A 27,487-nucleotide genomic window follows, 5' to 3' on the forward strand; every position below is an offset into this window, starting at 1 on the left:
GGGTGGGTGGATGGATAGATGGATGAATGGATGGACGGACCAACTCTTTCAGTAAAGTAAAGAGTTGGCAGTTGGTATTGCTAGAAAGGAAATGATTTGACAAGCTATTGGTAGTCATAGAATTTTATAGCTGAAAGGAACTGTAAAGATGATATATATAGAATAATGTAATCTAGTGAGAATTCATTACAGAGATGATTGAATCACCATACAGTTAACAGCTGAGGACTTTAACCACTGTACCACCAGATCTTCTATCAAGTAATACAGAGGAGTCTGTTAGTTATGCTCATGTGTATGTGAGGATGAAAAACACTCATATTTTCCCAGGTAGAAATTTAATGCAAAAGATGGAAATAAGAAAAACTGGAATCCTGAGTGAATGTTTTGGCCACAGGGGGATACAAGCAATACATCATAATCAACTTTCACCAGATGAACAATGTGATATTCCTTGGAAACCCAACTCAAGGTAGTTTAAGCAGAAAAGAAAATTTATTAGCTCATATTACTGGAAAATAAAAGAATGTAATCGCTTCAGGCATAGCTGGATCTATGAAATCAACAATTCTCCCCTCCTCTCCCCTCCTCTTCCCCCTCCCTCCCCCTTCTCCCCTTCCCACCCCGCTTCTCCCCTCTCCTCTCATCCCTTCCCTTCCCTCCCCTCCCCTCTCCTCTTCTGTTCTCTTCTCTCTCCCACTCTTTGTCTCTTGGCTCTCCTTCCCTCTATATTGGCTTCGTTCTCAGGCAGATTCTCCCCACACTGTGGTAAAGAATTGGCAGCAATGGCTTAGGACTTAGATCCTGTCATTATAACAAGCCAGAAAAGAAAAGAGAGGGAGAGCTCCTCGTTCCCAATAGTCCCCAAAGTCCAAAAACTGCCTCTTATTGGCTTGTCTTGGGTTGTGTCACCAGGTCCTTTGGCCAAAGGTATGGAATATTCTGATTATCTAGGCCTGGGTCACATGCCCCGCCCTCGAAATGGAAGATGGGCCCAACTCTACCCAAGGCTGAAGTTGAGGAAATATTGATTCCCCCAAGAATATTAGAGATGCTATAGCCAAAAGAAAAGGGGAAGAGCTCTATCTTGCAGGCAAAAATGAAAGATGACCAACTCAAACGCAAACCGTAGTATCTCTGGGCCTCACTGAGACTGGAATAATTGAAATCCAAAATCTCACTCATGATCTGATATCACCCTTATGACTATCTCTTCTTCATTCTATTGGGAGGAGGCTTCAGGAGTTCTCCTCTGTGCTTCCTTGCTAATATAGTGCAGATGTCTCTGCTGCTCCTTAATATTTGGCTTCTGCTTCCACACCAGCTATAGCTCACACTGTCTCTATTATTCACATTCAGATTCCTCAGGAAGGAATATTCTATGGGTCCAATTATTCTGAGTAGTCATCTGTAATGTTGCACAGTCTTCATGGGAGGCCACTTACAGCTGCTGACCAGCACAGCAATTGGCCATCCCAGGTCAGTCAGGTACCTGTCTGTGGTTCAGTCATACAGGGTAGTCACATGGTGCAGGCAAGGCCGCCTGTGGGAAAGGAACCAACTAGGGCCACTTCTCTCAGATATGTATAAGGAAAGTGTAAGGGCTCAAAAAGGGAAGCTCATTCTCTCCAATTCTGAAACAATGGAAAAAAAATTCATGAGGAAGAGTATCAAGAGTTCATCAACTCAAGTGTTGTACCCAGGCAAGTTTGTTTCTAAGACAGATGGCTATTTTCTTTCTTCCTTTCTTTTTTATAACAGTCATCATATCAGTGCTCACATCCTGATTAATTGTAAAGTCCTTCTCCCACTCCTCCCTCTTCCTGTGCTTCCTCCCCAATTCCTTGTCCCAGCAAAATGGAAATTAATGATGACAAGGTTAGTGCATTGAAGGGGACATTTGCCAATGGTGCCCTAAAAAAAAAAAAAAAAGTATCCATATGTTAACAGAACATAATGTTGTAGTAAACACTGAATATGAACTCTATCTTTACAAGTTTCTAGGAACAGAGGTTGTAGAACTTTTAATAGTGACTTGTTAAAAGGCTTAATCACCATTTATTGTCTAGACATTGTTGCTTATGTTTAATAGGTTTCTGTTATTCTTTAGTGTAAGTGCCTTGTTTCCTGCCCTGTGTGTATGTGTGTGTGTGTGCGTATGTGTGTGTATGTGTGCTGTAGTGTGGAGAGCAACATTTTTTTTGGTAATTATCCGTCATGTCCTTGAGTTAGGTAAATCCCTTATTAAGCTGCTTCGTCAGTATCCCTTTCCCAGTAACTTCAACTTTTAACCTTTGGCCAAGGATCTGTTTTTTGTCTTGTTAATTATTTTAATGACCTTATTTCCTGGCTTATCTTCAGTTTATCTACACCTTTTAAGGAAAGTTGAAACCAAAACAGAACATTGACTCATCTGATATGAAACATAACTTGGAAGAATTCATTTTCCACCTTTGAATCTCTGAAAGATAATACATTGCAGTTGTGGTTGCTTTTTTATTTACTTTAACTTGACAGCCAGCCCACTCACAATCACGTCCACTGTGATCCTGTTGTTGTTGTTAATTGCCATACAGTTGGCTCCCACTCATGGCGACCCCATGTACAACAGAAAGAAACATCGCCCAGCCCTGTGCCATCTTCATGATCTTTGTTGTGGTTGAGTCCATTGTTGTGACCATTGTGTCAATCCATCTCACTGAAGATTTCCCTTGTTTTTGTTGTGCTTTGTGTGTTGCTGTGATGCTGGAAGCTATGCCACTGGTATTTCAAATACCAGCAGGGTCACCCATGGTGGACAGATTTCAGCAGCACTTCCTAAAATGGCCTGGTGATCTACTTCCAAAAATTAGCCAATGAAAACCTTATAGATCACAACAGAATATTGTCCATGACCCTACCAGGACTTTTATGTCTAAGGGAATTGGTCTCAGACAAGTTAATGCTTGTGCGTTTACAGCCTGTAAATACATTACAGTTGTTCATCTTGTCCATGAATTATGTTCCTGTCTTCCAAAGAATTAGCATTTGTACTCAACTTGATGTAATATGTAAGCATAAATCATCAAATTTATTACCAAGATTATCACAAGTATTTTAAAGTACAGGAATTAGAACTTAACCTCGTGTTTCCCTTTGGATGGACGACTTGTTAGATTCTGAGCATTAAGAATTGGCACACCTGTGAAAATAACGATAGCATCAGTCAACACCCTGGCCATGATATCTTGTATTTGAGTCTGTCACTTGGTACATAATTAAAGTCTTTTCAAAGGCCAGTCACGTACAGTTAAGTGAGTTGATATATACAGAGTGTCAGTTTCTGGTCAGTGAGCACTGAGTGTGGACATTATTATTATCATACAATTCCTTAATTAGGTTTTATACTTGTAGGAATGTTGGGGGCCACCTATTCCATGCTCATTAGTTTCTAAGATTTTATTTCTATCAAGCTCTTCCTATCTCTGAATTTATTGAAATACATGCATCCAAATTTCACTTTTCTAAGAATCTGATAGAAGGTTCCTCTACCTATAGGGAAGACCCTGTGGGTTAGAAGAATCATGCAGCATTGTGACTAAGGCTTACTCTAAATAATTGGCTAATTATTTCCTGGAAGCACCTTATAAGAAGGATGTCTGCTTTAATTCTATACCAATTTTGTATTTTACAAATGTTTTCCAATATTCCCAAGAATTAGCTGGCTTTTATAGAACAGTGCTGACCAATAAAAATATAATGTGTAACAAAAATGCAAAACCCATGTGCAATTTAAAATTTTCTAGTAAGCACATTAGAAAAGAAAAAAAATATTTTATTAATATATTTTAATTCAACATATCTAAAATTTTATCATTTCAACATATCATTGATATAAAAATATTGAGACATTTTATGTTATTTTACTCACACCAAGTTTTCAAAATCTAGTGTGTATATTACACTTACAGCATATCTCAGATTGGACTAGCCACATTTTAAATGATCAATAGCCACATACGGCTGGTGACTGCCATACTGGATAGTGCAGGACAGCACAAGAGTAAAGGTTCTCCATTAACAACAGACCTTGCCCCAGTGATGCTGACCCAAAGGAACTTAACTCATGTTAAACAAACATTCTCCGGCATCTTGGCCTCCTGGTATGAGAGTTTCTTCGTTGACCTCTATGCTTTAAGCACTGTGGTGGGCATTGGGCATAGTGAGGTCTTGCCATAAAAATCATTCCTGTATTTTATTTTTTTGCTTTAAGACACTGTTTCTGTGATAACTAAAAACATATGAGATCAGCATAAAAAGTGACCCAATCTGTGTTTTACTTTGTCTATCCTAAACCACCCACACTTTGAAATGAGTGATCATTTGTCCAGTTCTATAATCACACCAAGAGATGATTCAAATAAGACCTCTTATCTCTCCTACTAGTTCCCCATTGGCGTTTATGTATATATATATATAATTAGTGGACAGTATATACTGGTTTGTGTGTCAGTCATGAGTGGGTGGGTGAATTATTCCCAGAATATTCTATATATATTTCTCTGGAGAATGCTAGGGTGTTTCTACCTATGTTTGGGGATTGGGAAGGTGAGGATGTATTCTAGAGATGTGTGATAATATAGTTTTTGTTTTTTTTTTTAATTGTGCTTTCAGTGAAAGTTTACAGACCAAATTAGTTTCTCATTAAACAATTAATACACATGTTGCTTTGTGACATTGGTTGCCAACTCCACGATGTGTCAACACTGTCCCATTCTCTACCTTGGGTTCCCCATTTCCATTTGTCCAGCTTTTCTGTCCCTTCCTGCCTTCTCATCTTTGCTTTTGGGCTGGTGTTCCCATTTAGCCTTGTACACATGTTTGGACTATGTGTGTTATTATTTGTTCTATAGTCCTGTTTAATCTTTGGCTGAAGGGTGAACTTCAGGAGTGACTTCAGTACTGAGTTAAAAGGGTGTCTGGGGCCATATCCTCAGAGTGTCTCCAGTCTGTCAGACCAGTAAGTCTGGTCTTTTTTTGTGTTTGAAGTTTCTCTACATTTTTCTCCCACTTTGTCTGGGACCCTCTATTGTGATCCCTGTCAGAACAGCCGGTGGTGGTAGCTGGGCATCGTCTAGTTGTGCTGGACTCAGTCTGGTGGAAGCTATGGTAGTTGTGGTCCATTAGTCCTTTGGACTAACCTTTCCCTTGTGTTTTTGGTTTTCTTTATTCTCTCTTGCTCCACACAGAGGTGGAATATCTTAGATGACTGCTCACAAGTTTTTAAGACCCCAGATGCTACTCACCAAAGCAGGATGTAGTACTTTTTCTTTATAAACTATGTTATGCCAATTGAGTGGATGTCCTCCAAGACCATAGTCCCCAGCCCTCAGCCCAGTAACTCAATATCTCAAGGAGTTTGGATGTATCTGTGAAACTTCTATGACTTTGCCTCAGTCAACTTGTGCTGTCTTCCCCAGTACTGTGTACTCTTACCCTTCACAAAAGTTACCACTTTCCTACTGTCTGTTTAGTGTTTTTCCGTCCCCACCCCTCCCCTCCCTCATAACCATCAAAGATTATTATTCTGTGTGTAAACCTTTTCATGAGTATTTATCATAGTGGTCTTATACGGTATTTGTCCTTTTATGATTGACTTATTTCACTCAGCATCATGCCCTCCAGATTCATCCATGTTGTGAGATGCTTCACAGATTCATCATTGTTCTTTATTGTTGTATAGTATTTCATTGTGTGTATGTACCATAGTTTGTTTATCCATTCATCTGTTGATGGGGCACTTAGATTATTTCCATCTTTTTGTTATTGTGAATAAAGCTGCAATGAACATAGGTGTGCTTATGTCTGTTCATGTGACAGCCTTACTTCTCTAGGATATATTCCCACGAGTGGGATTGCTGGATCATATGGTATTTCTATATCTAGTTTTTTAAAGAAGTGCCATATCATTTTCCAAAATGGTTGTACCATTTTGCATTTCCACCAGCAGTGAATAAGAGTCCCAATCTCCCTACAGCCTGTCCAATATTTGTTATTTTCTCTTTTTCTGATTCATGCAGTAATGTTGGGGTGAGATGGTATCTCATTGTAGTTTTGATTTGCATTTCTCTAATGGCTAGTGATCATGAGCATTTCCACTTCTGGCTGATGCTGTCCTGTGTCCTAGATTCAGGTTGTTATCTGGCATTGTTTGTTCTCTAACTGAAGGACTCCTTTTAATAATTCTTGTAAATCTGATTTAGTTTTTACATATTCCTTAATTTCTGTTTATCTGGAAATGTCCTAATTTCACCATCATATTTGAGTGAGAGTTTTGCAGGATATATTATTCTTGATTTTTCTTTCAGGAATTTATATATGTCATTCTGTTGCCTTCTTGCCTGTATGGTTTCTGAGGAATAATCAGAGCTTAGTCTTATGGTTTCCCCTTTGTATGTGACTTTTCATTTTTCTCGAGTTGCTCTCAGGTTTCTTTCATTGTTTTTGGTTTTGGCGAGTGTGATTATATGTCTTGGGACTTTCTTTTGGGGTCTATCCTGTATGAGGTTTGTTGAACTTCTTGGATGGTCAGCTTTTCATCTTTCATGATATTAGGGAAGTTTTCTGTCAGCAAATCTTCATTAATCTTCTCTGTGTTTTCCATTTTCTCCCCCTGTTCTGGAACTCCAGTCAGATACAAATTTTTGTTCTTGATTGTATCCCACGTAGTTCTTAGGTTTTCTTCATTTTTCTCTAATTTTTCCTCAAACAGAGTGGTATCTGGGGATTTGTCTTCAATTTCACTAATCCTGTTTTCTATTGTTTCAAATTTGCTCCTAAAACCTTCTATTGCATTGCCTATTTCTGAAATTTTGTTGTTTATCTTTTGGATTTCTAATTGCTTATTTATTTTGACATTTTCATCTTGTGTTATTTTCCTGAATTTTTCCATTACTTTGTGTTTTGCCTGATTTTGTCTGTATTTTCCATGATATTGTCTATTTTTCCTTAGTTTTGTATGTATTTTCCTTGATCTCTTCCCTAATCTCTTGAAGAGCTCTGAATTTTAGACTTTTGAATTCCTTATCAGGTAGTTACAGTGCCTTTTCTTCCATTGGAAGGTTCTGTTGTTTTATTTTGATCACTTACTGGAGCCACCCTGTCCTTTTTTTTTTTTTTGATATTGTCTGCTGTCTCTGAGACATTCAGGAATTATTTTCTTCATTTATTGATTGTAGGTTTGTTTTGTCTTGCTTTTTTGTTTTATTTGGTTATGTCTGGGCAGGCAGGTGGGGGGTGTTTTGTTACTTGCTGGTCTATGAGCACACTAGTTCTCACCACTTGGTTCATGTGGGCACAGCTGGTGGCTTAGCTATGGTGCAGCAGGGCAGGTCGAGTGCGGGGGGATGTGTCATTTGTCATTTGCCGGCAGCACGAATTGAGGCCAGTGAGTCGGGTCTGGGGCCAGTGCTGCAGTGTGCAGTGCAGGGTCCAGTGGTCTGGAGTTTCACACTGGTGCCAATCGGAGGTGTGGCACTCAGCAGGGCAGGACCAGGGAGTAGCATGGGTCAGGGTCCAGGGGTCTGGAGGTCCACATTGGTGCTGCTCAAGGGCACGACACTCAGTTAGGTGGGGTTGGAGGGTGTCACAGGGTGGGGTTCGGGGGCCAAAGTTCTGAGCAGCTGCTGCTCAGGGGCATGGTGCTCAGAGGGTGGTGCAGAGAGGCAAAAGGGAAAGTAGAGGATGTGATTTGCGGAGGTGGGTGGGAGAGAGAAACAAAAGCAAAAAAAAAAAAAAAAAATGGCAGTGTGGTAAGAGCTGGTGAGTGCAGGTGGGGCAGACCCCGGGAGGCTATGTACCAGTGGTTCTCTAGCCAAGCAGTGCAGCAGGGCCCATCGAGAAGGGGCAGAGGTGGTATATGGGGCTAGGTGGTTGGGAGAAAGGAATGGAAAGAGAGTGAAAAAACAAACAAAAAAACACAGAAACAAACACAAAATATGACACTGAGGGACACAACCGCTGGGGACAGGATGGAACTGGGGTGGCGGTGAGCTGGAGCCTCTCTCACTGGGCGGCACAGCATGGCCCATTAGGAAGGGGCAGAGGCAGCTCAGGGCCTAGGTAAGAGGGAGAAGTAAAAGGGAGAAAGGGAAAGGGAAAGAAAAATTAAAAATACGGTGCTGAGGGAGCTGGCTGGTAGGGGCAGGTGGACCTGGGGTGTCAGTGAGCTGGTGTCTCTCCAGCTAAGCAACTATAGCCCATTGGAAAGTGGCAGAGGCAGCATACAGGGCAGAAGAGTAAGGGTTGTAAAGCATGTATCTCTGGTTACCAAGTGCTCTGTCTTTTATTGAGAGCTTTGTGAAGTTTCCTTCTCGTACTCCCTGTCCAGGGTCCTTGGTGGCTGTGCTCCAAGATGGCGAAGCTGTGCCACGTTAGCTGGTGGGAGGCCTCCATTCCGTAGCTCTCCTCATTCTCTGTTCTCTGTCAGTTTCTTATTCCATTTGGTGCTTGATTGAGTTCTTTACCTCTTCATTTGATGCTTAGGTTTCCAGAATTGGTGTTTATATCTGTTTTACTTAGTTTTTCAGGTCTTTGCTGCAGAGGGAAGGCATGGTCCTTCTGTCTATAGTGCCATGTTGGCTCCACCTCTACCCTTAATATTTTGCTGAAGCATTTCAAATGCACATTGATTTTCCTTTTTTATTTTTTTCTTACTTGTATTTCACCTTCACTAGTTTCTTGGTTCTGTGCTGAAGTTTATTTCATGCCACTCCATTCTTCCACCTTGGAATCAATGTGCATTCCAGGCAGAGTCTTGCTGTAGCTCTGGATGAGACCTCTCCCTTGAGAATGGCTTCAGAAAGGATGGCAGCTTCAGAGTGTCAGGAAATTCACCAGGAGTAAGAATAAATGAAGCTACAAAGCAGACACTAGGAATAAGAAAATAGCAATGCTCAATGATGGGGCAAATATGCCTGTCAAAATGAAACTTAAGTGGAGGGAATTGTTAGTGAGGGAGGCTGCCACCCCATGTCCACGGCCACAGTACATTGCCAAGGGACTCAGGGGCCAGCCAAGCCTCATTTAATTGAGAAAATGACAATCAGCCATGGTACTAGAACAGAGATGATTTTATAAATAAAGGTTGATAGCAAGATTTTCCAGCTTCTGATTGCTGTCTGGCTATGGTTCCACCCTTGGAAACTCGATCTTTAGAGTGCCAAATTCAGAAGATGATTTTGCCCAACTCATTATCGCTGTATTTTCTGAACCTCTTAAAATAGAGTTGAATCGTAATTTAGAAAAAAAGACCCAACATGCGAAAATGAATGGGCCCATAGGATGAGGCCAGGTTTGTGAGATGCAGTTGTGAGATGCCATTGCCCCCGGCTAGTGAAAGCTCCACTCTTAAATCCAAAAACACTTAATTTTGACACTGCATTAGGAGTCGGCTCTCTTTCCATAGTATTTTGGAAAGTGGAAATACTCGATGCTTGTTAACTTTCTCAGCTGGTGCCCTGAAAAGAAAACCCTGTCCTCTCTCCCACTCTACCTCTCTACCCCACTGCCTGTCATTCTCTGTCTGTCTCTCTGTCTCTCTGTCTCACAAACACACACATACACATGTCCACACATGCACACACACACAAAATCTTATTGTTAGTTCCATCAAGTTGAGTCCGACTGATGGCAACCCCATGTACAACAGAACGAAACGTTGCTCAGTCCTATACCTACTTAATGATCACTAGTATGAAGCTACAAAGCAGACACCAGGAATAAGAAAATAGCAGTGCTCAGTGATGGGGCCTGTCCAAATGAAACTTAAATGGAGGAAATTGTTAGTGAGGGTAGCTGCCACCTCATGTCCACGGCCAAGTCCATGCTCAAGTCCATTGTTACACCCACCATATTTTGGGTGCCTTCCAGCCTAGGAGGCTTATCTTCCAGCACTGTACTGGACAATATTCTGTGGTGATGCAATTGGTTTACACTGGTTAATTTTCAGAAGTAGATCGCCAGGCCTTTCTTCTTAGTCTATCTTAGTCTGGAAGCTCTAGTGAAACCTGACCACTAGGGGCGACCCTGCTGGTATTTGAAATACTGGTGACATAGCTCCACGCATCATACCAAAACCAAACCAAACCCAGTGCCATTGAGTTGATGCTGACTTATAGAGACTCTATAGGACAGAGTAGACCTGCCCCATAGGGTTTCCAAGGAGTAGCTGGTGGACTCGAACTGCCAACCTTTTTGTTAGCAGTCAGGTTCTTAACCACTACACCACCAGGGCTCCATAGAGACATGCAAGTTACCATAGCAACACAGACTGAGAGACAGATAATGGATACACACAATCTAGCATTCTTGAGTCAGCACTACATAGCTAAGACTTTAGAAGAAAGATTTCTTGTAGAATTTGCTCCTGCCTTGTGATACCGACCTAAAGGGGCAGCTTACTGCTAAAGTACAAGCAGAGGTCTTACAAATAACCTCTCCTGACTTTGAACAGCCTTCCAGTAAAGGGACTGGGTCTCTGAGAGAAGACTGCAGGCATAACAGCTGAAACTTTGCACACAGCTTTATTCCTTCAGGAGCTTACCCTGCCATCTGGGGGGAGGTGGCAGCTCCAAGAGCACCCCTGTTCTCCAGCCTTTGGTCAGCCTTCTGGGGTTCTTGTGTGAACAAAACAAATGCAGGCCTGGTTGCGGTTTCAAATTCAAATCACCCAAATGCCCCTCTCAACCAGGGAACTCAATTTACAATATCTCACAAAATCCTCCTAGTGACTTTGTGAAGTGGATGCTACTGTTATTCTCATTTTACAGAAGAAAAAAACAGAGTTCAGGGAGGTCCAGAGCAGAGCTAGAATTTGACCCCAGATCTTTTGACTCTGAGCTAGAATTTCTTCTGTGTGACTGCCACCATTGTAAGGATTTGCTGTTTGAATGGAAGGAGAACACAACAGTGTAGGGCCAGCTCTCCAGGAAAGAGTGCCTGGGGCAGTCCTCCCTGCCAACCTTGTGTGCTTCCACCTGCTTTCTCTTCCTGGTCCTTCATTCATTTCCATTCCTTATTTGGGCTCATGTTCTGCCTTTCCAGGTGAACATTCACTTTTCATTCCTTTTTCATACTCTTTTGTCTCTACTTTGCGCAAACTTCATGTATCGGGGGTTCTTTTAGTGGCCTGACAATAAGCCAGGCAGCCAGTGATAAAAAGGTGAGTACGGCACACTTCCTGTTGTCATGGGTGGTAGTGGACAGAGACAAGTCCCAAAATCATATGGAAGTCCAAGCCCAAGAAGTGCTCTGAGGTATATATGTCGATCCCTGGGCCTAGGGGAAGGACCCATCCGATCTGAAAGGGAATGACTACTGCCATCTCCTCTTCTTATTTTTCTACCTGTAAGTTCAGCAAAACAAACAGCTATTGCATAAAAAATAGCTAAAAGAAAATTGTTGTTGTTAGCTGCCATAGAGTCATCCTCCTACTCATGGCGCTGTCCAGTCCTGTCACCAATGACCTCAGCTAAAAGCATACCCATGGATAAAGCCAACCTAAACAAATCGTCAAGATAAGCACATTCCTTGGCCCTGTGCAACAGGGAAGCAAAGAAGTTTAATTTTGATGAGTGCAATACCAGTTTCCTTAGCTTCAAGGGAGCAGAAACCCACACCCCTGGATCCTCAGCCACTGATCCTTTTGTTATAAATGAAGAAATGTGTGCTTTCCATGGCAATGGACCTTTTGAAGCTTTACAGCCTCTGAGCACTTGCTGATCCAAGTCAGCTCACTTTTCAAAGCAAACTGGTGGTGCTTTTAGGGACATTTCTGTCCCTGGGTGGTACAAATGGTTAGTGCATTTGCCTGCTAACAGGAAGGTTGGAGGTTCAAGTCTATCCAGAAGTGGCTGAGAAGAAAGGTCTGCTGATCTACTTCTGAAGAATCATCCACTGAAAATCCTGTGGAGCACAGTTCTACACTGACATGCTTGGGATCACCATGAGTTGGAGACGACTCGACAGCAACTGGTAGTTAGAAGTGTGAATGGTGAATTCCATCACTAGACTATTTTTTTTTTTTTAATGTTATATCCAAAATTTGGCATAAGAAGATACTGCTTCTGGCCTAACAAAAATCACCTATAATTTCAGTCACTTTGGGTCTGGTCATGAATAAGGAGAGAGTTTTCAATCCCACTGAAGGCGGTCAGTGAACATGCTAGATTCTCTGGAGATTGTAGCAGAAAATGCTTTGTGATCTTCCTGCTGCCTCCACCATCTTAATATTTTCTTGTTGTTCACCTGGTGCAGGCCCTGCCTGTCCATCAGTGCGTGCCTGTGTGCAGAGCAGCTCTGGGCATGGTGAACTACTTAATGACAGCTCATCCTGTGGTGGACTCCGTGGTGAGTCCCCAGGTGCCCAGTAGGAATGATCTACTTACTCCCCCAGTTCCTGGAGATGCTGCCTACCCCCAAGAAGGCTCAGCAATTCCACTCAAGGTCACAATCCCTTCTTGGGGTGATTAGTATTCAATGGCTGATTAATAGGCGATGATTCAGCAGTAGAATTCTCACATTCCACGTGGAAGAACCCAGGTTCTTATTCCCAGCTAATACACCACATGTGTAGCTACCACATGTCAGTGGAGGCTTACATGTTGCTATGATGCTAAACAGATTTCAGCGGAGCTTCCAGACTAAAATGGACTAGAAAGAAAGGACTGGTGATCTACTTCCAAAAATCAGCCAATGAAAACCCTATGGATAACCATTATCTGATCTGCAATGGATCATGAGAATGGGACAGGACTGGACAGCTTTTTGCTCTGTTGTGCACAGGATCGCCATGAGTTGGGGGTGGACTCGATGGCAGCAAACAACGACGTCAAGGTGTCAGCAGGCCTATTTCTTTCTGGAGGCTGCATTTCCTTCCCATTTCTAGCTTCTAGAGGAAATGGAGAATCCATTTCCTTGCCATTTCCATATTCCTTGGCTCATGATTCCTTCGCCCATCTTCAAAGCCAGTGTCATGACATCTTCTCTTTTTTCTTACCTCTGATCCCGTCCTTATATCTACTGTCTCTAACTGTGACAATCTTACCTCACTCTTATAAGAGCCCTTGCAATTACCTTGGACCCACCCAGATAATCCAGGGTAATCCAGGACAATCTCCCCATCTCAAGATTCGTAACTTAACCACATCTGCAAAGTCCTTTTTGCCATGTCAGGTAACATACTCACAGGTTCTAGTAATTAGGATGTGGACATCTGTCTGGGCCATTAACCAGCCTACTACACTAGGTGGCCATTCCTGGACAATATTCCAGGCAGAGGGAAGAGCATACACAAAGGCAGGGAGGCATGGCCTCATATCATTTGGGCAGCTGTGGATATTTTATAGGGTGGAAGCACAGGTTTCAAGAGAGAAGTGTCAAGAGATCAAGCTGGAGAGGAATGCAGGGAAGCTGGATCACTCAAAGAATTGCATTTTTGAGCCTGAATTATAGTTGTTTACATATGTGACTTATGTGTCTACAGTATTTGCCCATAGTCACCTGTGGCCAGGATCTGGGTTGGCTTCTTCTTTGATGCCATTGCAGCTCAGGTGCAGTAACTGGCACAGGGCACATGTTCAGCATATGCATTTGGCACCCACAACTGCCAGCTTTGCCCTGCTTGTGACATCATGGTGGTGGAGTGGCCTAAGCAATGAACTAAAGGACCCAGAGAGCACCCAGCATGATCCCAGGCATCTTTGTCTTTGCAGTTTGGTTGGCTTCTTGCAGCTCACTGGGCAGGGACATTTTCTGAGCCAGCAATGGGTGCGGGCACAAGATGGAGACAGCTTTTTAAAGCATTACAAAAAAATAAGCAAAAGGATCATGGCTGAGGCTGGAAGGAGGGTACACGAAGGTTCCTTATGCTGTTCTTTATACTGCATATTTCCATAGTATAAAGTTTTAAAAATGTTAGATGAGCAGAGGTGACATGCACGTAGCATCATAGAAAGCAGAACAGGCACCAGAAGGGAGAGAAGTTCATGGCAATAATTAGGTCCAGACCCAAAAACCAATTCTATTGAGTCAATTCTAATTCATGGAGACCGCATGTGTGACAAAGTAGAACTGTGCTCGGAGGGTTTTTGATGGCTGAGTTTTCAGTAGATTGCCAAGCCTTTCTTCTGAGCCACCTCTGGGTGGACTTGAGCCTCCAATCTTTCAGTTAGCAGCTGAATGCATTAACTGTTTGCACCACCCAGGAACATTAGGTCCAGAAAAAGGTTAAAAAGGATGAAGCTGATAAAAAGAGTTAATGTGTGTAACTTAATGAGAGAACATCTGTGAAGGTGCTCCATATACCCATAAGGGACTATTCTTCCCTTATTAATACAAACAGTCTTTCCTCAGGAATTAGGCCATTTTCCAATCTTTTATGTAAAAAAACAGGTGAATTTCCTTCCCATTAGGAACCCTGGGGCCCACTGAAGTAATTCCTTCTTGATGCAACCTTCCGTTTGAAGACCTTGGTTTAAGGTGTGTGGTTTCTTCCTCTCTCTGTGCCCCGTCCCCAGACCCTGAAGGATGCCAGCGACAATGCACGCAAGGACTTCCACCGTGAGGCTGAGCTGCTGACCAACCTCCAGCATGAGCACATCGTCAAGTTCTATGGCGTCTGCGTGGAGGGTGACCCGCTCATCATGGTCTTCGAGTACATGAAGCACGGGGACCTCAACAAGTTCCTCAGGTACAGGGGCAGGTGGGAGGTGGCTCGAGGAGGGACCAGGCCTTCACAGCTCAGACAGTCCGACGGTGAAGATGGGGAATTCCTAGGAAGGACAAAGGGGTCCCTGGACTCTTCCCTGGTGCAGCCTCTCCCGGTGACGACACCAACATATGTCACAGAGAAAGGCATGAAGGCCACAGCAGCGCTCATTTTCCTTAATCAGCTAACTTGACATAATGTGATGCTAATGATCCAACTTGATTTAACCTGCATTTATTAAGTGCTTGTTATTGGGATTCAGAGAAAAATGACACACAGGCCTCCCTTGAGGCTATCACAGCCTTGTCAGGGTTGGAGATGGAGTGGACAGTCGTTTTAAAAGAAAAAAAAAAAAGCAACTTAAGGACACAAAGTGATAACGTGAAGAAGTCTATGTACTAAGTGACAAGTGGCATGTGCATTTGAGATGGGCTGTAGAGGATCTGCAGGGAGTTTGCCAAGTAGGTAAGAGAAGGATGGATGTTATTCAAGGCAAAGGAAAGAGCAAGAGCTAAGTAAGGTACCAAGGGGTCACAGTGAAAGGTTTGGTCAGGTGAGAGTGAAGAGTCTGGAATTGCCAGACTATGGAATGGGCAGGGGGAGGGGAAGTGGGGAAGTAGCTGGTAAGGAGGAAAGGATGGAAAGGTGAAACATGGTCAGTAAGATGGGTTATGTATTTATTTATATTTCATTCTGTGGGCCAAGAATATTCCGTGGAGCCTTTGAAGCAAAGAAGCAACTTGTCAGACATACGTTATGAAATGGTAGCTGCAGAAGAAGCATGGAGAAGGAATCACACTTACAGACACCAAAGCAAGAGGACCACATAGAAGGTTCTTGTAATATGTCAGCCTAGAAGAGGGCCTGGGAGAGATCAGGGCAAGAGGGGATAGAGATGAGGAGATAGACACAATGTGTGTAAGAGCAGAGAGAACAGGACTTGGGGAGTGATGAAACTGAGTGTGATGGTGAAAGGGTCACTTAATGATGACTTCCAATCTCAGATGTGGACATTTTCATGGATGGTGATGTTATTTATTAAAATGGGGGATCTAAAAGGAGAAGTATATTTAGGAGAGGAAAAAATACGTTCTGTTTTGAGTAGGTAGAGTTTGTGGTGCCTTATAGGAAAATCTGATGGAGATATTCAGTGGAGAAGTGAGAGTATGAGCCTGGAGCTCAGGAGCAGTTGGAATTAGGCCATTTTAAAGATTTGGGAGGAGCAGTCAGTTATAGGTTTGGGAGGTGGTGGTTGATTCAGGAGGAAAGAGAGTGGTTGCTTAGAAAGCGTAGAATGAGAGGAAAAGAGAACCAAGGAGAGAACCCCGAGGAATATCAGCATCTAAGCGGTAAGCAGAGGCTGAAACACTGAAAGAGAAAGAGTATCCCCAGAGGCAGAAGAATTCATAGATGATAGTGTCATAGTAACCAAGGGCATGAGTTTCAAGAAAGAGAGGATAGTTACCATCTTTTGAAGAGCAATACTCTCCTGTAGATGAAACAAAAAGGCCAACATGATTTAGTGAAGTGATGAGAAAGAGAGGCAGATTGGGGTTGGCTAAGGAGTGAATGGGAGATGAGGAAGTGGAGACAAGGACTATAAACTACTCTTTCAAAAATTTCAGCACAAAAAGGAGATAGTGAATACTATAATGGATTCAGGGTCAAGAGAAGGTTTTCTTCTTAGGATGGAGAGTTCAATTGTTTACAGGAGCAACTGGAGAGAGAGATATTGAAAAGATTGAAGTGGTTAGATCTTAATTGAAAAGCTCTTGAAGGAAGGATCAAGATCACAGGTGAAGGGTCCATTCTTTGAAAGAGTAGGAAACTCTGGCTCAGAAACAGGAAGAAACAGTGGATAAAGATCTGTTTTCTAGAAAACGGCGGAGACTAAATGATGTGTTGATCATGAGGTGGAGAAGCATGGAGTAGAGGGTTTCAGAAGTATGGTTAAAGTTTGGAATAGCTGCTAAGGAATATGAGAAAGAATAGCTAGATATTCAGTCGAAATATCTTTTAACAATATTGAGAGCCCATCAGAGGTGAATCTCATAAGTTTTGCATTGTTCCAAAGCAAGATTTTGCACTACTTTACAAGAATATTCAGGGTCCCAAGAACAGGAGATTAGAAGGAAGACATTTGACTTGACTTGTTTTGGAGCCCTAGTGGTGCGGTGGTTAAGAGCTCAGGCTGCTAACCAAAAGGCTGGCAGTTTGAATTCACCGGCCACTCCTTGGAAATCCTATGGGGTAGTTCTACTCTGTCCTATAGGGTTGCTATGAGTTGGAATTGACCAGATGGCAATGGATTTTTTTTTTTTTTTTTTTGGTTTGTTTTGGTGTTGGATGTGGTGGATGCAACAGTTCTGAGCATGTTAATGAGGATGGCATGGAAGTGAAGATTAGAGTCAAAGAGTTCAGGGGTCTGTGAAGTCCCTTAGGATGAATGCAAAAAATTAGGGAGGAGAAGACCTCTGCCTTCTACCAGGTCTCCAGGTTCTGAATTTATGCATTCATGCATTTATCAATTTACTCAACAAATATTTACTGAGTACCTGATGTTTTCCAGGCACTGGGGATACTGCAGGGATGAAAGCAGTCTTACAGCCTGCCCTCATGCAGGTTTCATTCTAGCAGAAGAAGACACACAATAATCAAATACACAGATCAATAATATAACATGGGATAGTTATTGCTTCAATCAAGAAAAATACAGCAAGGAAAGGAGATAGGCAATAATAGGGCGGCCATGAAGGTCTCTCGATGAGGTGACATTAAGCAGAGACCTGGATGTAATGAGGGAGCTAATCATGTAGTTATCCAGGGTCAGAGTATCATGCAGAGGAGATGGTAAAAGCAAAGGCTATAGGGTGGGCCTGTGTGGCTGGAAAGAAATAAGCAAGGGGGAGAGACAGTTGTAGGGGAGGAGATGAAAGAGGTAGCCGGGGCCAAAACATGAGGACCTTAAAGGTCAGGGTAAGGCATTTGGACTTTATTTGAGGATGGAAAGAATAACCTGAGGGTCAATAGGCCGGAAGATCTCTGTGAAAAGAATGGAGTCCAAAGAGCAAATCTTTAAAAGGCAGGAGGTAAAATAACAGTTGATAGGACCCCTCAGGACTCAGGATTAACACAGAAAGGAGAGACTGACTAGTACCACAGTGGCTTCAGGGTCAAGGGAAGGCTTTCTTCTTCTTGCTGAGACTTTAAGGTCATGGAAAAAGGGACAGCTTCGACTTGCAGGGTCTGTAGCTAGACATTAGAAGAAAACAAACTCTTAGCCAAGGCAAGGAAGGGAAAATGTTGAATGTAAAAGGGTGTCTTTGGGTTACTACATGCGGTTTGTGTCACTTGGATTTCTAGCATTGCCCTGAGTGGGTTTCAGCTCAGTGGTGGCTTCTCAGGAAGTCCCTCTCTCACATGGTGGTTACAGGGACTGGGAGGCATCACGAAGTAGGGCAAGTGAGAGAGAATGTAGAGAGAGCATATTATAGGAGGAAAAGCGAAGCTGTTTTGAAATAGTAAAGACAACTCTCCAAAGATAAGTGCTTGTATTAGATAATATTGAGGAGACAATGTGGTATAATGGAACTTGCAGGATTTCTGGCCTCTAGACAGAGCTGAAGGTGATCCCAGCTCTGCATTCATTAGCTGAATGACCTTAGGTAAGTCTCTTGACTGTGCTGATAATCATATCGTGCTGGGAGGGTGGTTGTGAGGACTGAACAAGAGTAATATAGGAAGCTCTTAGCCTAGGAGCAAATAGGAAATGTTCAGTAAGCAGAAGCCTGAATTCTGCTAATGATTTCTATGAGTACATTGGCTGCCTCAGTAAGAGAAATCACAAGGACAGATCAGATGGAGGAGATCAGTGGTCAGCCTGGCAGGCCCAGAATGAGAGTTCTGGTCCTACACCACCGACCCAAGGAGAGAAGAAGGCACTGAGCTAGATACCCCCTGGGGAAGGAAGCCAAGTGATGCTTTGTGTTTGCGCTAAGCAGGGGCACAAGTGAAAGTGGCCCTTTTAAGGTTATGAACCAAAAGCATAAAGGTCCCAACACCTGAGGAGAGCCAAGACACTTGGCTCTTTGTTCTAATCTGCATCAGCTACGTACTTGGGCCCCTACCGCAGGTCTGTAGCCTACTTCACCTCAGTCACTTCTTTTCTAGATCCTCCCTCAGTCTGGTTTGGCTCTAATGTGCTATTATCTTTACAGTACAGCTGTCCCTCATCTTTGAAAGATTAGCAAATGTGTTACCTGCAGTGTGTTGGGAAGTAGTGTAATTTAGGGGGAACAGCAAAGATGTTAGAGGCCGACCATGCTTGATTTAAATCCCAGCTCCATTTCCTTCCAGCAGTGTAATTGGGTAAATCACCTGCCTCACTGGCCTCAGTTTCCTTACTGTGAAAGGGGTATAATATCACTGATTATAAGGTCTAGCGTGAGGACTATTGTGGTGGGCGGTGCTCCATGAATGTTGCCCCCACCACCCTTCCTGTCTGCCGCATTTTCCTTTGTATCATGGTATGAAACCCTGGGGAAGTTATTCCTTTTGTGTGACGGTTACTCATAGACCTCTCGGCCCCTCCCCAGTTTCCAGGGGCCTGAAAAGGGGCTTACCTCAGAAATGAGCCTCAGTGGCTTCACTCATCCACTGAAGATTCTGAAACTGTGCAGTTTAAGTAGTAAGTCAATCACCGAGAGAACAGTGGACGGGGGAGGGCATACTGCTGTTTTTAGAAATGTTATCACGTGGTTTGTACCGTCTGGATCATTTTTACCGTCTCTAGCCCCATGGATACACACGCGATTTGGTTCTCCTTTGCCAGGATTGATCCACACTCTCTGCTTTTCCTATGATTCTGTGGGCAAGAGAATGCCAGGTGAGAGAGCGCTAGCTGAGATTAGGAATACGGAGTCAGTCCACAGTATTCAGAGACAATCACCCTGATGCATCCTCCTGTGTCAGCAAAGTTTTTCTTGTTCGTAGGCGGTAGGACAAAGGATGATGATAGCTTTTATACATTGTCCTGTCAGATCCTAATGTGAAAGCAGAAAAAGAAGCTGAATTTGGTTGAGGTCTCAGAGAAGAAATATTTTTCCCTTTTTCCTATGCCCCAGGCTCCTTCCCTAATTAAAAATCATCTTTCCCAAAACTGTACCTTAGTAAATCCAGTGTATTCATCTGGATAGGATTAAATACTCTGTGAACTGAGACTGTGTGTACGTATGTGTGTAACTTCATCTTTCACTCTGAGCTCAGTCAGCCTCTCCCCAGCTCGCGTTCCAGCCTTCCGGAAGGAGCAGGGACCTGATTCTCCCTGGGCGTCCTGCACAGGGCACGGAGCAATTGAAAACTCCTCTGCTCAGTTTCAGAATCTGCTAAACTCTGGGAACAGGAACCAAGAAACAGGTTCTTGGGTGTGATAACGTCCTCTGAATCCAATCTGTCCTCTCTTTCTGGAAGGGGACCTGGCATTAAGGAGGCCATGAAAAGGTCCCCAAGTTTCTCTGGCACTGCCCTATAAAAGGCAGATGCCTTTTTAAAAATCTTCCCATCCTTTTAAATTCATCCAAAAACCATGCATTGAGCACTGAACTTGGAGAGGGGGATGCTGGATCGGCTGGAGAAACGAGGAGTAAAAACATAGTCCTTGCCGTTAAAGAGACTGCAGTTTTCCTCTTAGAATCTCTCCAGAATTCTCTTCTAATGAGGGAAAGATATAAAAGACTTTTCTGAGAAGTAACAGCTAATATTTATTGAGCCTTTCTAAGCATTTTAAATATTTACTTTGTATGAACTTAAAGTATTATCACCATCATTCCGATCTGACAGTTTACAGCTAATGAGTGACAGAGCTGGGATTCAAAGCCCATAATCTGAACCACTGTGCAATACTTCCTCTTGAGGTGATGGTTAAAAAAAAAAAAAAAAAAACAGAAAGAAAAGTGTGTGCTATAGATTTCTAGGGGCAGAAGAGTGAGGCTGAGTGCCAACTGTAATCCAAACTGGGAGAGAACAGAACTAGAAAGGTTAAACAGCCTTCCTGTCAGGAGCCCTCTGAACCTGTTACCTGCTCCCCACGCCAGGTTGCTGAGTGGTGCTTTCTTTCCTCTTGAAGACCGTTCGCCTGGAAGAGGTGAACTATATTTTTATTTCCAAGAACTGCAGGATAACCTGGGGAGAGAAAGCAGAGGGCTGACATGTTAACTTTATTTCTGCTCTTCCTAAGAATTTGTTTAGAAGACTCACCTGCCCTCTTTTTTACAGTGGGCTTTCTGCTCAAGGAAAGCACCTAGAATCTTCTCCTATTAAAAGGAGACTTGTTCGAATACCCAGCAGCGAGCAGGGAGAACAACTACCTAAAAATACAGGTGACTGCCCCAGTCCACACATGCTGGTATGGAGTGTGTAAGGTACTGGGAGCCTCCAGCTTTCCGGTGTTTCAGAGCGTAAGCTGGAGGATGGGGTTTTACATTGAAGAGGACTTTTGTTCTGGCTTCTAACTTTTCTTCTTCCCTGGAGTCTTTGCCTCGAACAGATTCTTAAAGTAGACTAGTTTTGGGGGGCTGACAGAAGACTGTGGCAAATCAACAACTTATTTTACTTTTGTAACTAACTACTTGAAGATTTAATTTTGGCCCAGATCCTCTGGGCCTTTATTTCAGGTTTTCCCTTGGTTTATGTGCACCCCTGTAATGAGTGACAACATGCTCATTTCCCCTGCCTCCTTAGTCCCAGAAAGGTTGACTAGATTACATTTTTAGTGAGGTAGAAAGGTATCCCTATAAGCTGTGTTACAGACCAGCTGAAAAAGAAGTACACACAGGATAACTTGTGTTTGCATCTCACGTCTCTGTGTTATTTTTTAAGAGAACTTCGTGAAGCCTTCTTTCTGGCTTTGCTATGAAAAGGCCATGAAGCACTATACCAAAAAAAAAAAAAAAAAAAACTGCCATCGAGTGCATTTTGTCTCATAGCAACCCTGTAGGACAGAGTAGAACTGTCCTACAGGGTTTCCAAGGCTGTAAGTCTTTGAGGAAGCAGACTGCCACATCTTTCTCCCCGGTTAAGCACTATACAGGCAATGTTTAATTACTCCTCACATCAATGCCCTTAGGAAAGTGCAGTTTTTATCCCCATTTTACAAAATGAGGAAACAGGCCCAGAGAGGCTATGCAACCCACTCAAGGTCACACAGCTAGTGTGTTAGCCCAGGACTCAAATGAAGTTCTGATACTCCAGAGCCTCGGCCACTGTACTTCAAAACCTGTTACCCCCAGTGAGAGATTTTGAGCTGAAGAAAGCCTCAAAACACTTTCCCAGCGATGTTTCTCAACCTGCAAGGAGGGAGTTGGAGGGTGTAGTTTGAATGGAGATGAAATGTGTTAGGACTTGCATTGTGCAGAAACGGGAAGCTCCTCCCTGTAGAATGGTGAAATCCAGATATTTAGAGATAAAAGGAACCTGAAAGATCACTCAGCATAATATCCCTTTGCATTTTTAACTAATAGGGATGCTGCAGACCTGGGGACGCTAAAAGGCTTGCCCAGGTTCATGGTGCTGGATACTGGTGGGACTGGGAAGCTCCCCAGCTGCCTGTCCAGTTTTCGTGCTATGGGAATACAAGAATGAAAGGCCTGCTGACAGCTGCTTTGGAAATCAAGGAAAGGGGAGTCGCTGTATGCTGGCGCTGTGATGGACTAACCGGGAGATACGACTAGCTTGATATCTTCCTTCCAAGGCGGGGAGCTGGGGGGAGGGGCAGCCGTGGCACGTGTTCTTGGATGATTCTGGCACTCCCATTGCCCAGTACTCACACAGTTCTGGAACCCAGCAGGTGGGGTCACTCACTTTGAAATTTATTTAAAATCCTTTAGATTTATTTCAAGTGCTTCAAAATGTCTTGCGGGCGATCTTCTCTCTGATTTGCCTTGGCAAGGGAGAAGCCCTTTAACCAGCCCGGGCAGAGTCCAGCGCAGTGCCTTGATTTCTTGCCCTGCAGCGCCCCCTCAGGCCATTAGGGGGACGTGCCGCCAACCTTGGCTCACAGTACAGGATTTTTGAGCGCAGAGCACGCTGCAGACAGTGGCATCCTAAAGCCGGGATCCTCCCCTCCGCGAGGCCCATGCCGGTTTTAAGATGCCTTAAGTCGTCACATAGCTGGGAAAAAGCCAGATGTATAAGACAGAAGAAAAAGAAGATAAAAAATACCATAGCGCCCCACCCCCCAAAATAATGTAAAGAATAAAACTTTCCCCAGAAAGAGAATAAACGTGTTGTGATTCAAAAATAGCTCTCATATGTGGTGACCAGTCCTTGTGCTGAGCTGGAGGTCGGGGGAAGGGGTGGGCAGAAGGAGATGTTATTTTTCCTCGGGAATGCATGTTAAAGCTGAGAATACCGGGGCCCCTGCTGAACTGGACTAGAACAACAAGGGCAGTTTGGAAGCCATGCCCGGCTACAGACCAGGTGGCATAGGGGAGACCGAAAGCTGCCACCTCTCGCACTAGTGGCGGCACTCTGAAGAGATTGGGGGCGGGGAGGTTCTGCTGCAGGCTATGGCTGGAAGGGCAGGTGTGGGGACCCCATGGGGTACTGACCTGTCTCTCTGGGAGAGCCAACCTCTCACCTAGTGTATTGTGTTTTTGCTTCAGCTACCTTTTGCTTTGTAGGGTCAGGTGCCCTGGCCAGTGCCTAAACCCCAGCATAGATCCGGAGACCTGCGTGTTGGTGGGGGGCAGCTTTCACATGGCACTGGAAATTCTCCAGACTCTGGGAAATGAAGCCTGTGTGCTCAGGGATGTAGAGGCAAAATGTGGGTGAAGCACTTTCCTGTCCTCTTTAGACTGAGTCAGGCAGCTTCTTTTAACACCAGTAGCTGATGGGGGTGGAGGACTCCTAGAGTCAGAAAGCTGGGGCTCCAGCAACCCTTCTGTATCCTCCCCCAGGGCACACGGGCCTGACGCGGTGCTGATGGCCGAAGGCAACCCACCGACAGAGCTGACGCAATCACAGATGCTGCACATTGCCCAGCAGATAGCGGCAGGCATGGTCTACCTGGCCTCCCAGCACTTCGTGCACCGGGACCTGGCCACGCGGAATTGCCTGGTCGGGGAGAACCTCCTGGTGAAAATCGGGGACTTCGGCATGTCCCGGGATGTGTACAGCACCGACTACTACAGGGTGAGTGACTGCTGCTCCACAGAAGAGCAGACCCAGGGACCTCTGTCTTAACAATGGGGACCCCCTCCCCACCATCCTGCTCTCCACGTGGCTCTCCAGAGCTGTGGGTGGTGTCTCAGAGAGAAAAGTCCTCCCCATGAGCATTCTCAGAGGGGAACCCAGAAACGAGGGCTCGGGGGAATTCCTGGTGGGCTCCAGGGTAAAGGATTTTGAGATTTTGGTTTCATTCCGTGAAAGGATGTTAGGGGCTTTTGTCTGAGGTTTGAACTAAGGTAAACTTGTCTCCATCGTAATTGTACATTAATGTTGGAAGTCCCCTCACAGAACTCTCTTGGTTGAAAGTGGTTGAGCTGTTGGCTTTCTTGGTCTGATATAAGAGTCTGTGTCCTGCCTGCTGCTGAATAGTTTCCACCCAGTCGGCCTGGGGGTTCCATTAGACCACTGAGGTGTGGCATTATAGACAATAATTAAAACCCGCTGATTATCTAGAATTGGCTGCCTGGCGTATTTGATTTGCTAGCTGAGATCTTGGACCTTGGGTATGAGAGAAAAGGGATATATCTGGCACCTTGAAGTCATGATGTGGTGATGTTCCACCACCTCAGAGCCGTCAATTTGCTTTTCTTGTTTGCTTTTCTTATTTGTTATGTTTGGTTTTCAAGGGGAGGGGAAGAAACTGGGAAGAAAAAGGAATGAATATGCTGTATGTATATTAAGAGTCTTTGCAGCAGTTTGAACTGGCTGCAGAAGTAAGACATATAACTTGATTTATTTTCACAATGTTTGTGTTGTTTGATGTATTTAGCGTCATGAAAGCCATAGGACTGGACTGATGAAGAAAAGCCATTCCTCACTGTTGTCTTTTCCCATTATTATTTATTTTTGTGGAGGGAGGCTTCTTGGTGTTTCCTGCACCCCTATGGCTCCTCACTCACCGCCAATACCTCTGCATTTTAGCTGAGCTAACTTTGCTACAATTGGTCTAAGGAAATAAATCCATTGTCTTGCTGCATATTCTATTTAGATTGTTTTGTGGTGTTTCTTTCTTTCCCACCTTGTGTTTTGTCCACATTGTGTTTGCATTGTCCACTTTGTGTTTGGCAAGAAGGAATAGAGGTCAAATTGAATTCCCTTGGGTGTATTTGCAGGAATTGTGGGCACAGTCTTAACTTCAAGTGTTCCAAGCCCTGAGTAGTCACTGACCAGTATGTTCTAGATAACTAAAGCATGATGGGCGGGATGGATTTTTTCTACCAATGGATGCCTCTCTGTTGGCCCCTGCTTCCCTGGTAGGAAATGAGATGCATTTGTCTCCCTGTCTCAGGAGACAAAGAAACATACAGGTGCTTCTTTAAGGCAAAGCTTTGCAGATTGTGATGGACAACTAAAGGAGAAGCATGTGGCCCAAGCATTAGCTTTCTCTTTAAAACCTGTTGCTGTCAAGTCGAACTGCCCCATGTGATTTCCGAAGAGCATCTGGTGGATTCGAACTGCCACCCTTTTGGTTAGCAGCCAAACGCTTAATCACTGTGCCACCAGGGCTCCAGCTTTCTCTTTAGCAGTAAGTTAGTAAAGTTGCAAAGTACCTGCCACACAATAAATGGTCAATAAATATTTTCAATCTTATTATTATCCATACAAAGTTACACTTCACCTCCAAAACCAGGACTGGACTAGGATGGGATTCAACATCCTCCCTTACAAGAATCTCTAGAAAAATAATTTAGGGGGAAAAGTCTGAATAGCTCAACAATAAAAAGACAACCAAATTAAAAAATGGCCAGAGGGTTCGCATAGGCATTTCTTCAAAGAAGATATGGCCAATAAGCCCATGAAAAGATGCCTAACATCATTAGCTGTCAGGGAAGTGCAAATGAAAACCACAATTAGATACTACTTCATCTCCCCTAGAATGGTGTCTTCGTCTGGATTTTCTAGAGGAGCAAAACCCATGAAGCATATATATAAATATAGAGAGCGATATTTGCTTCAAGGAAATGCCTCACATAATTGTGAGGAAATGACTCACACTGTCGTGGGGGATGACAAGCCCCAAATCTGTGGGCCAGGTGGCAGGCTAGAGGCTTCTGCTGGTTCACATGTTTACAAACCCCCAAAAAACCCATTGCCATCCAGTTGATTCTGACTCACAGCAACCCTGTAGGACAGAGTAGAACTGCCCCATAGGGTTTCCAAAGAGCGGCTGGTGGATTCGAATTGCTGACCTTTTGGTTAGCAGCCAAACACTTAACAACTGTGCCACCAGAGCTCCCACATGGTTACAGAGGCCAATGAACCTAAGATCTTCAGGTTAGGTGACAAGTTGAAGACTTCTGCAGGCTTATGTCCCAAGAACTGGAGGTCAGGCAACAAGAAGAGTGCAGGGTGGAGAGAGAGTGAACCTTGCCAGAACATCTGTTTATACACAAGAGGCAGGCCACACCCCCAAGGAAAGTTCCCATTCAAGTGATTGGCTGATCAAATCAGATCACGTCATGGAGGTATTTACATTGTATTACATTATGGAAAAGCAGTCGGTCCAAAGTCTGCCAAACCACTGAGAATCATAGCCTAGCCAAGTTGACACATAGCATTAACTATCCCAGATGGCTGTGATAAAAACAAGTGTTGATGAGGATGTGGAGAAATTAGAACCCTTATACATTGCTGGTGAGAATGTAAAATGGTGCAGCCACTTTGGAAAACAATTTGGCAGTTCCTCAAAATTTTAAACAAAGAGCATATAACCCTGCAATTCCATTCCTAGGTATACTCAAGAGAATTAAAAACATAGGTTCGTACAAAAATAGGTACACAAAAGTTCATGGCAGTATTATTCGTAATCGCTAAAAAAAGTAGAAACAACCCAAATGTCCATTGGTTGATGACTGGATAAACAAAATGTGGCATATCCATAAAATGGAACATTATTCCACAGTAAAAAGGAATGAAGTACTGATTGGCGCTACAGCATGGGTGAACCTTAAACATATTATGCTGAGTGAAATAAGCCAGACACAAAAGACCACATAATGTATGATTTCATTTATAGCAAATACCCAGAGTAGCCAAATTCATAGACACAGAAGGTAGATTGGTGGTTGCCAGGGGCTGGAAGAAAAGAAGAAATGGGAGAGTGACTGCTATGGGATTTCTTTTTGAGGTAATGAGAAAGTTCTAGAATTCTAGACTGGTGATGTTTGCATAACATTGTGAATATACTAAAAACCACTAATTGTACACTTTAAAAGGGTCATTACTGTGGTATGTGTATTATATGCAATAAACTAAAAGACTGAAAAGAAAAATGCTAGCAAAATAGTGTCCATCGCTATGCACATAAGAAATTAATCTTTGCCATTTACACATTGTAAAAACCCTGGCGTCTGTCGTTTATCATATTTTATTATCATTTGTTAAAAAGAAAATCCTTCTACTTAGGCGATAAGATCTTAAAGGACTTCCTTTTGAATTCCTTTCTGGAGAAATCAGGATTCCCAGTGCCTTTATTTGTTAAATGTTCTTGGAACTCTCCCAGTCACTGAGAAATGG

At 43.5% G+C, this 27,487-nt stretch overlaps 1 protein-coding gene across 2 annotated transcripts in view; it reads left to right on the top strand.

Moving 5' to 3' along the window:
- Positions 1 to 27,487, top strand: part of NTRK2 (neurotrophic receptor tyrosine kinase 2) — a 437,432-nt gene that overhangs the window by 323,651 nt on the left and 86,294 nt on the right. For both annotated transcript variants that reach the window (XM_012556956.2, XM_012556957.1), the window contains 2 exons: positions 14,556 to 14,728; positions 23,701 to 23,935. In XM_012556956.2, the coding sequence (XP_012412410.1) occupies positions 14,556 to 14,728; positions 23,701 to 23,935 (408 nt within the window). The remainder of the gene's footprint in view (positions 1 to 14,555; positions 14,729 to 23,700; positions 23,936 to 27,487) is intronic.

The sequence above is a fragment of the Trichechus manatus genome, unplaced genomic scaffold (genome assembly GCF_000243295.1).
Source record: "Trichechus manatus latirostris isolate Lorelei unplaced genomic scaffold, TriManLat1.0 scaffold00082, whole genome shotgun sequence".
Taxonomy (NCBI): domain Eukaryota; kingdom Metazoa; phylum Chordata; class Mammalia; order Sirenia; family Trichechidae; genus Trichechus; species Trichechus manatus.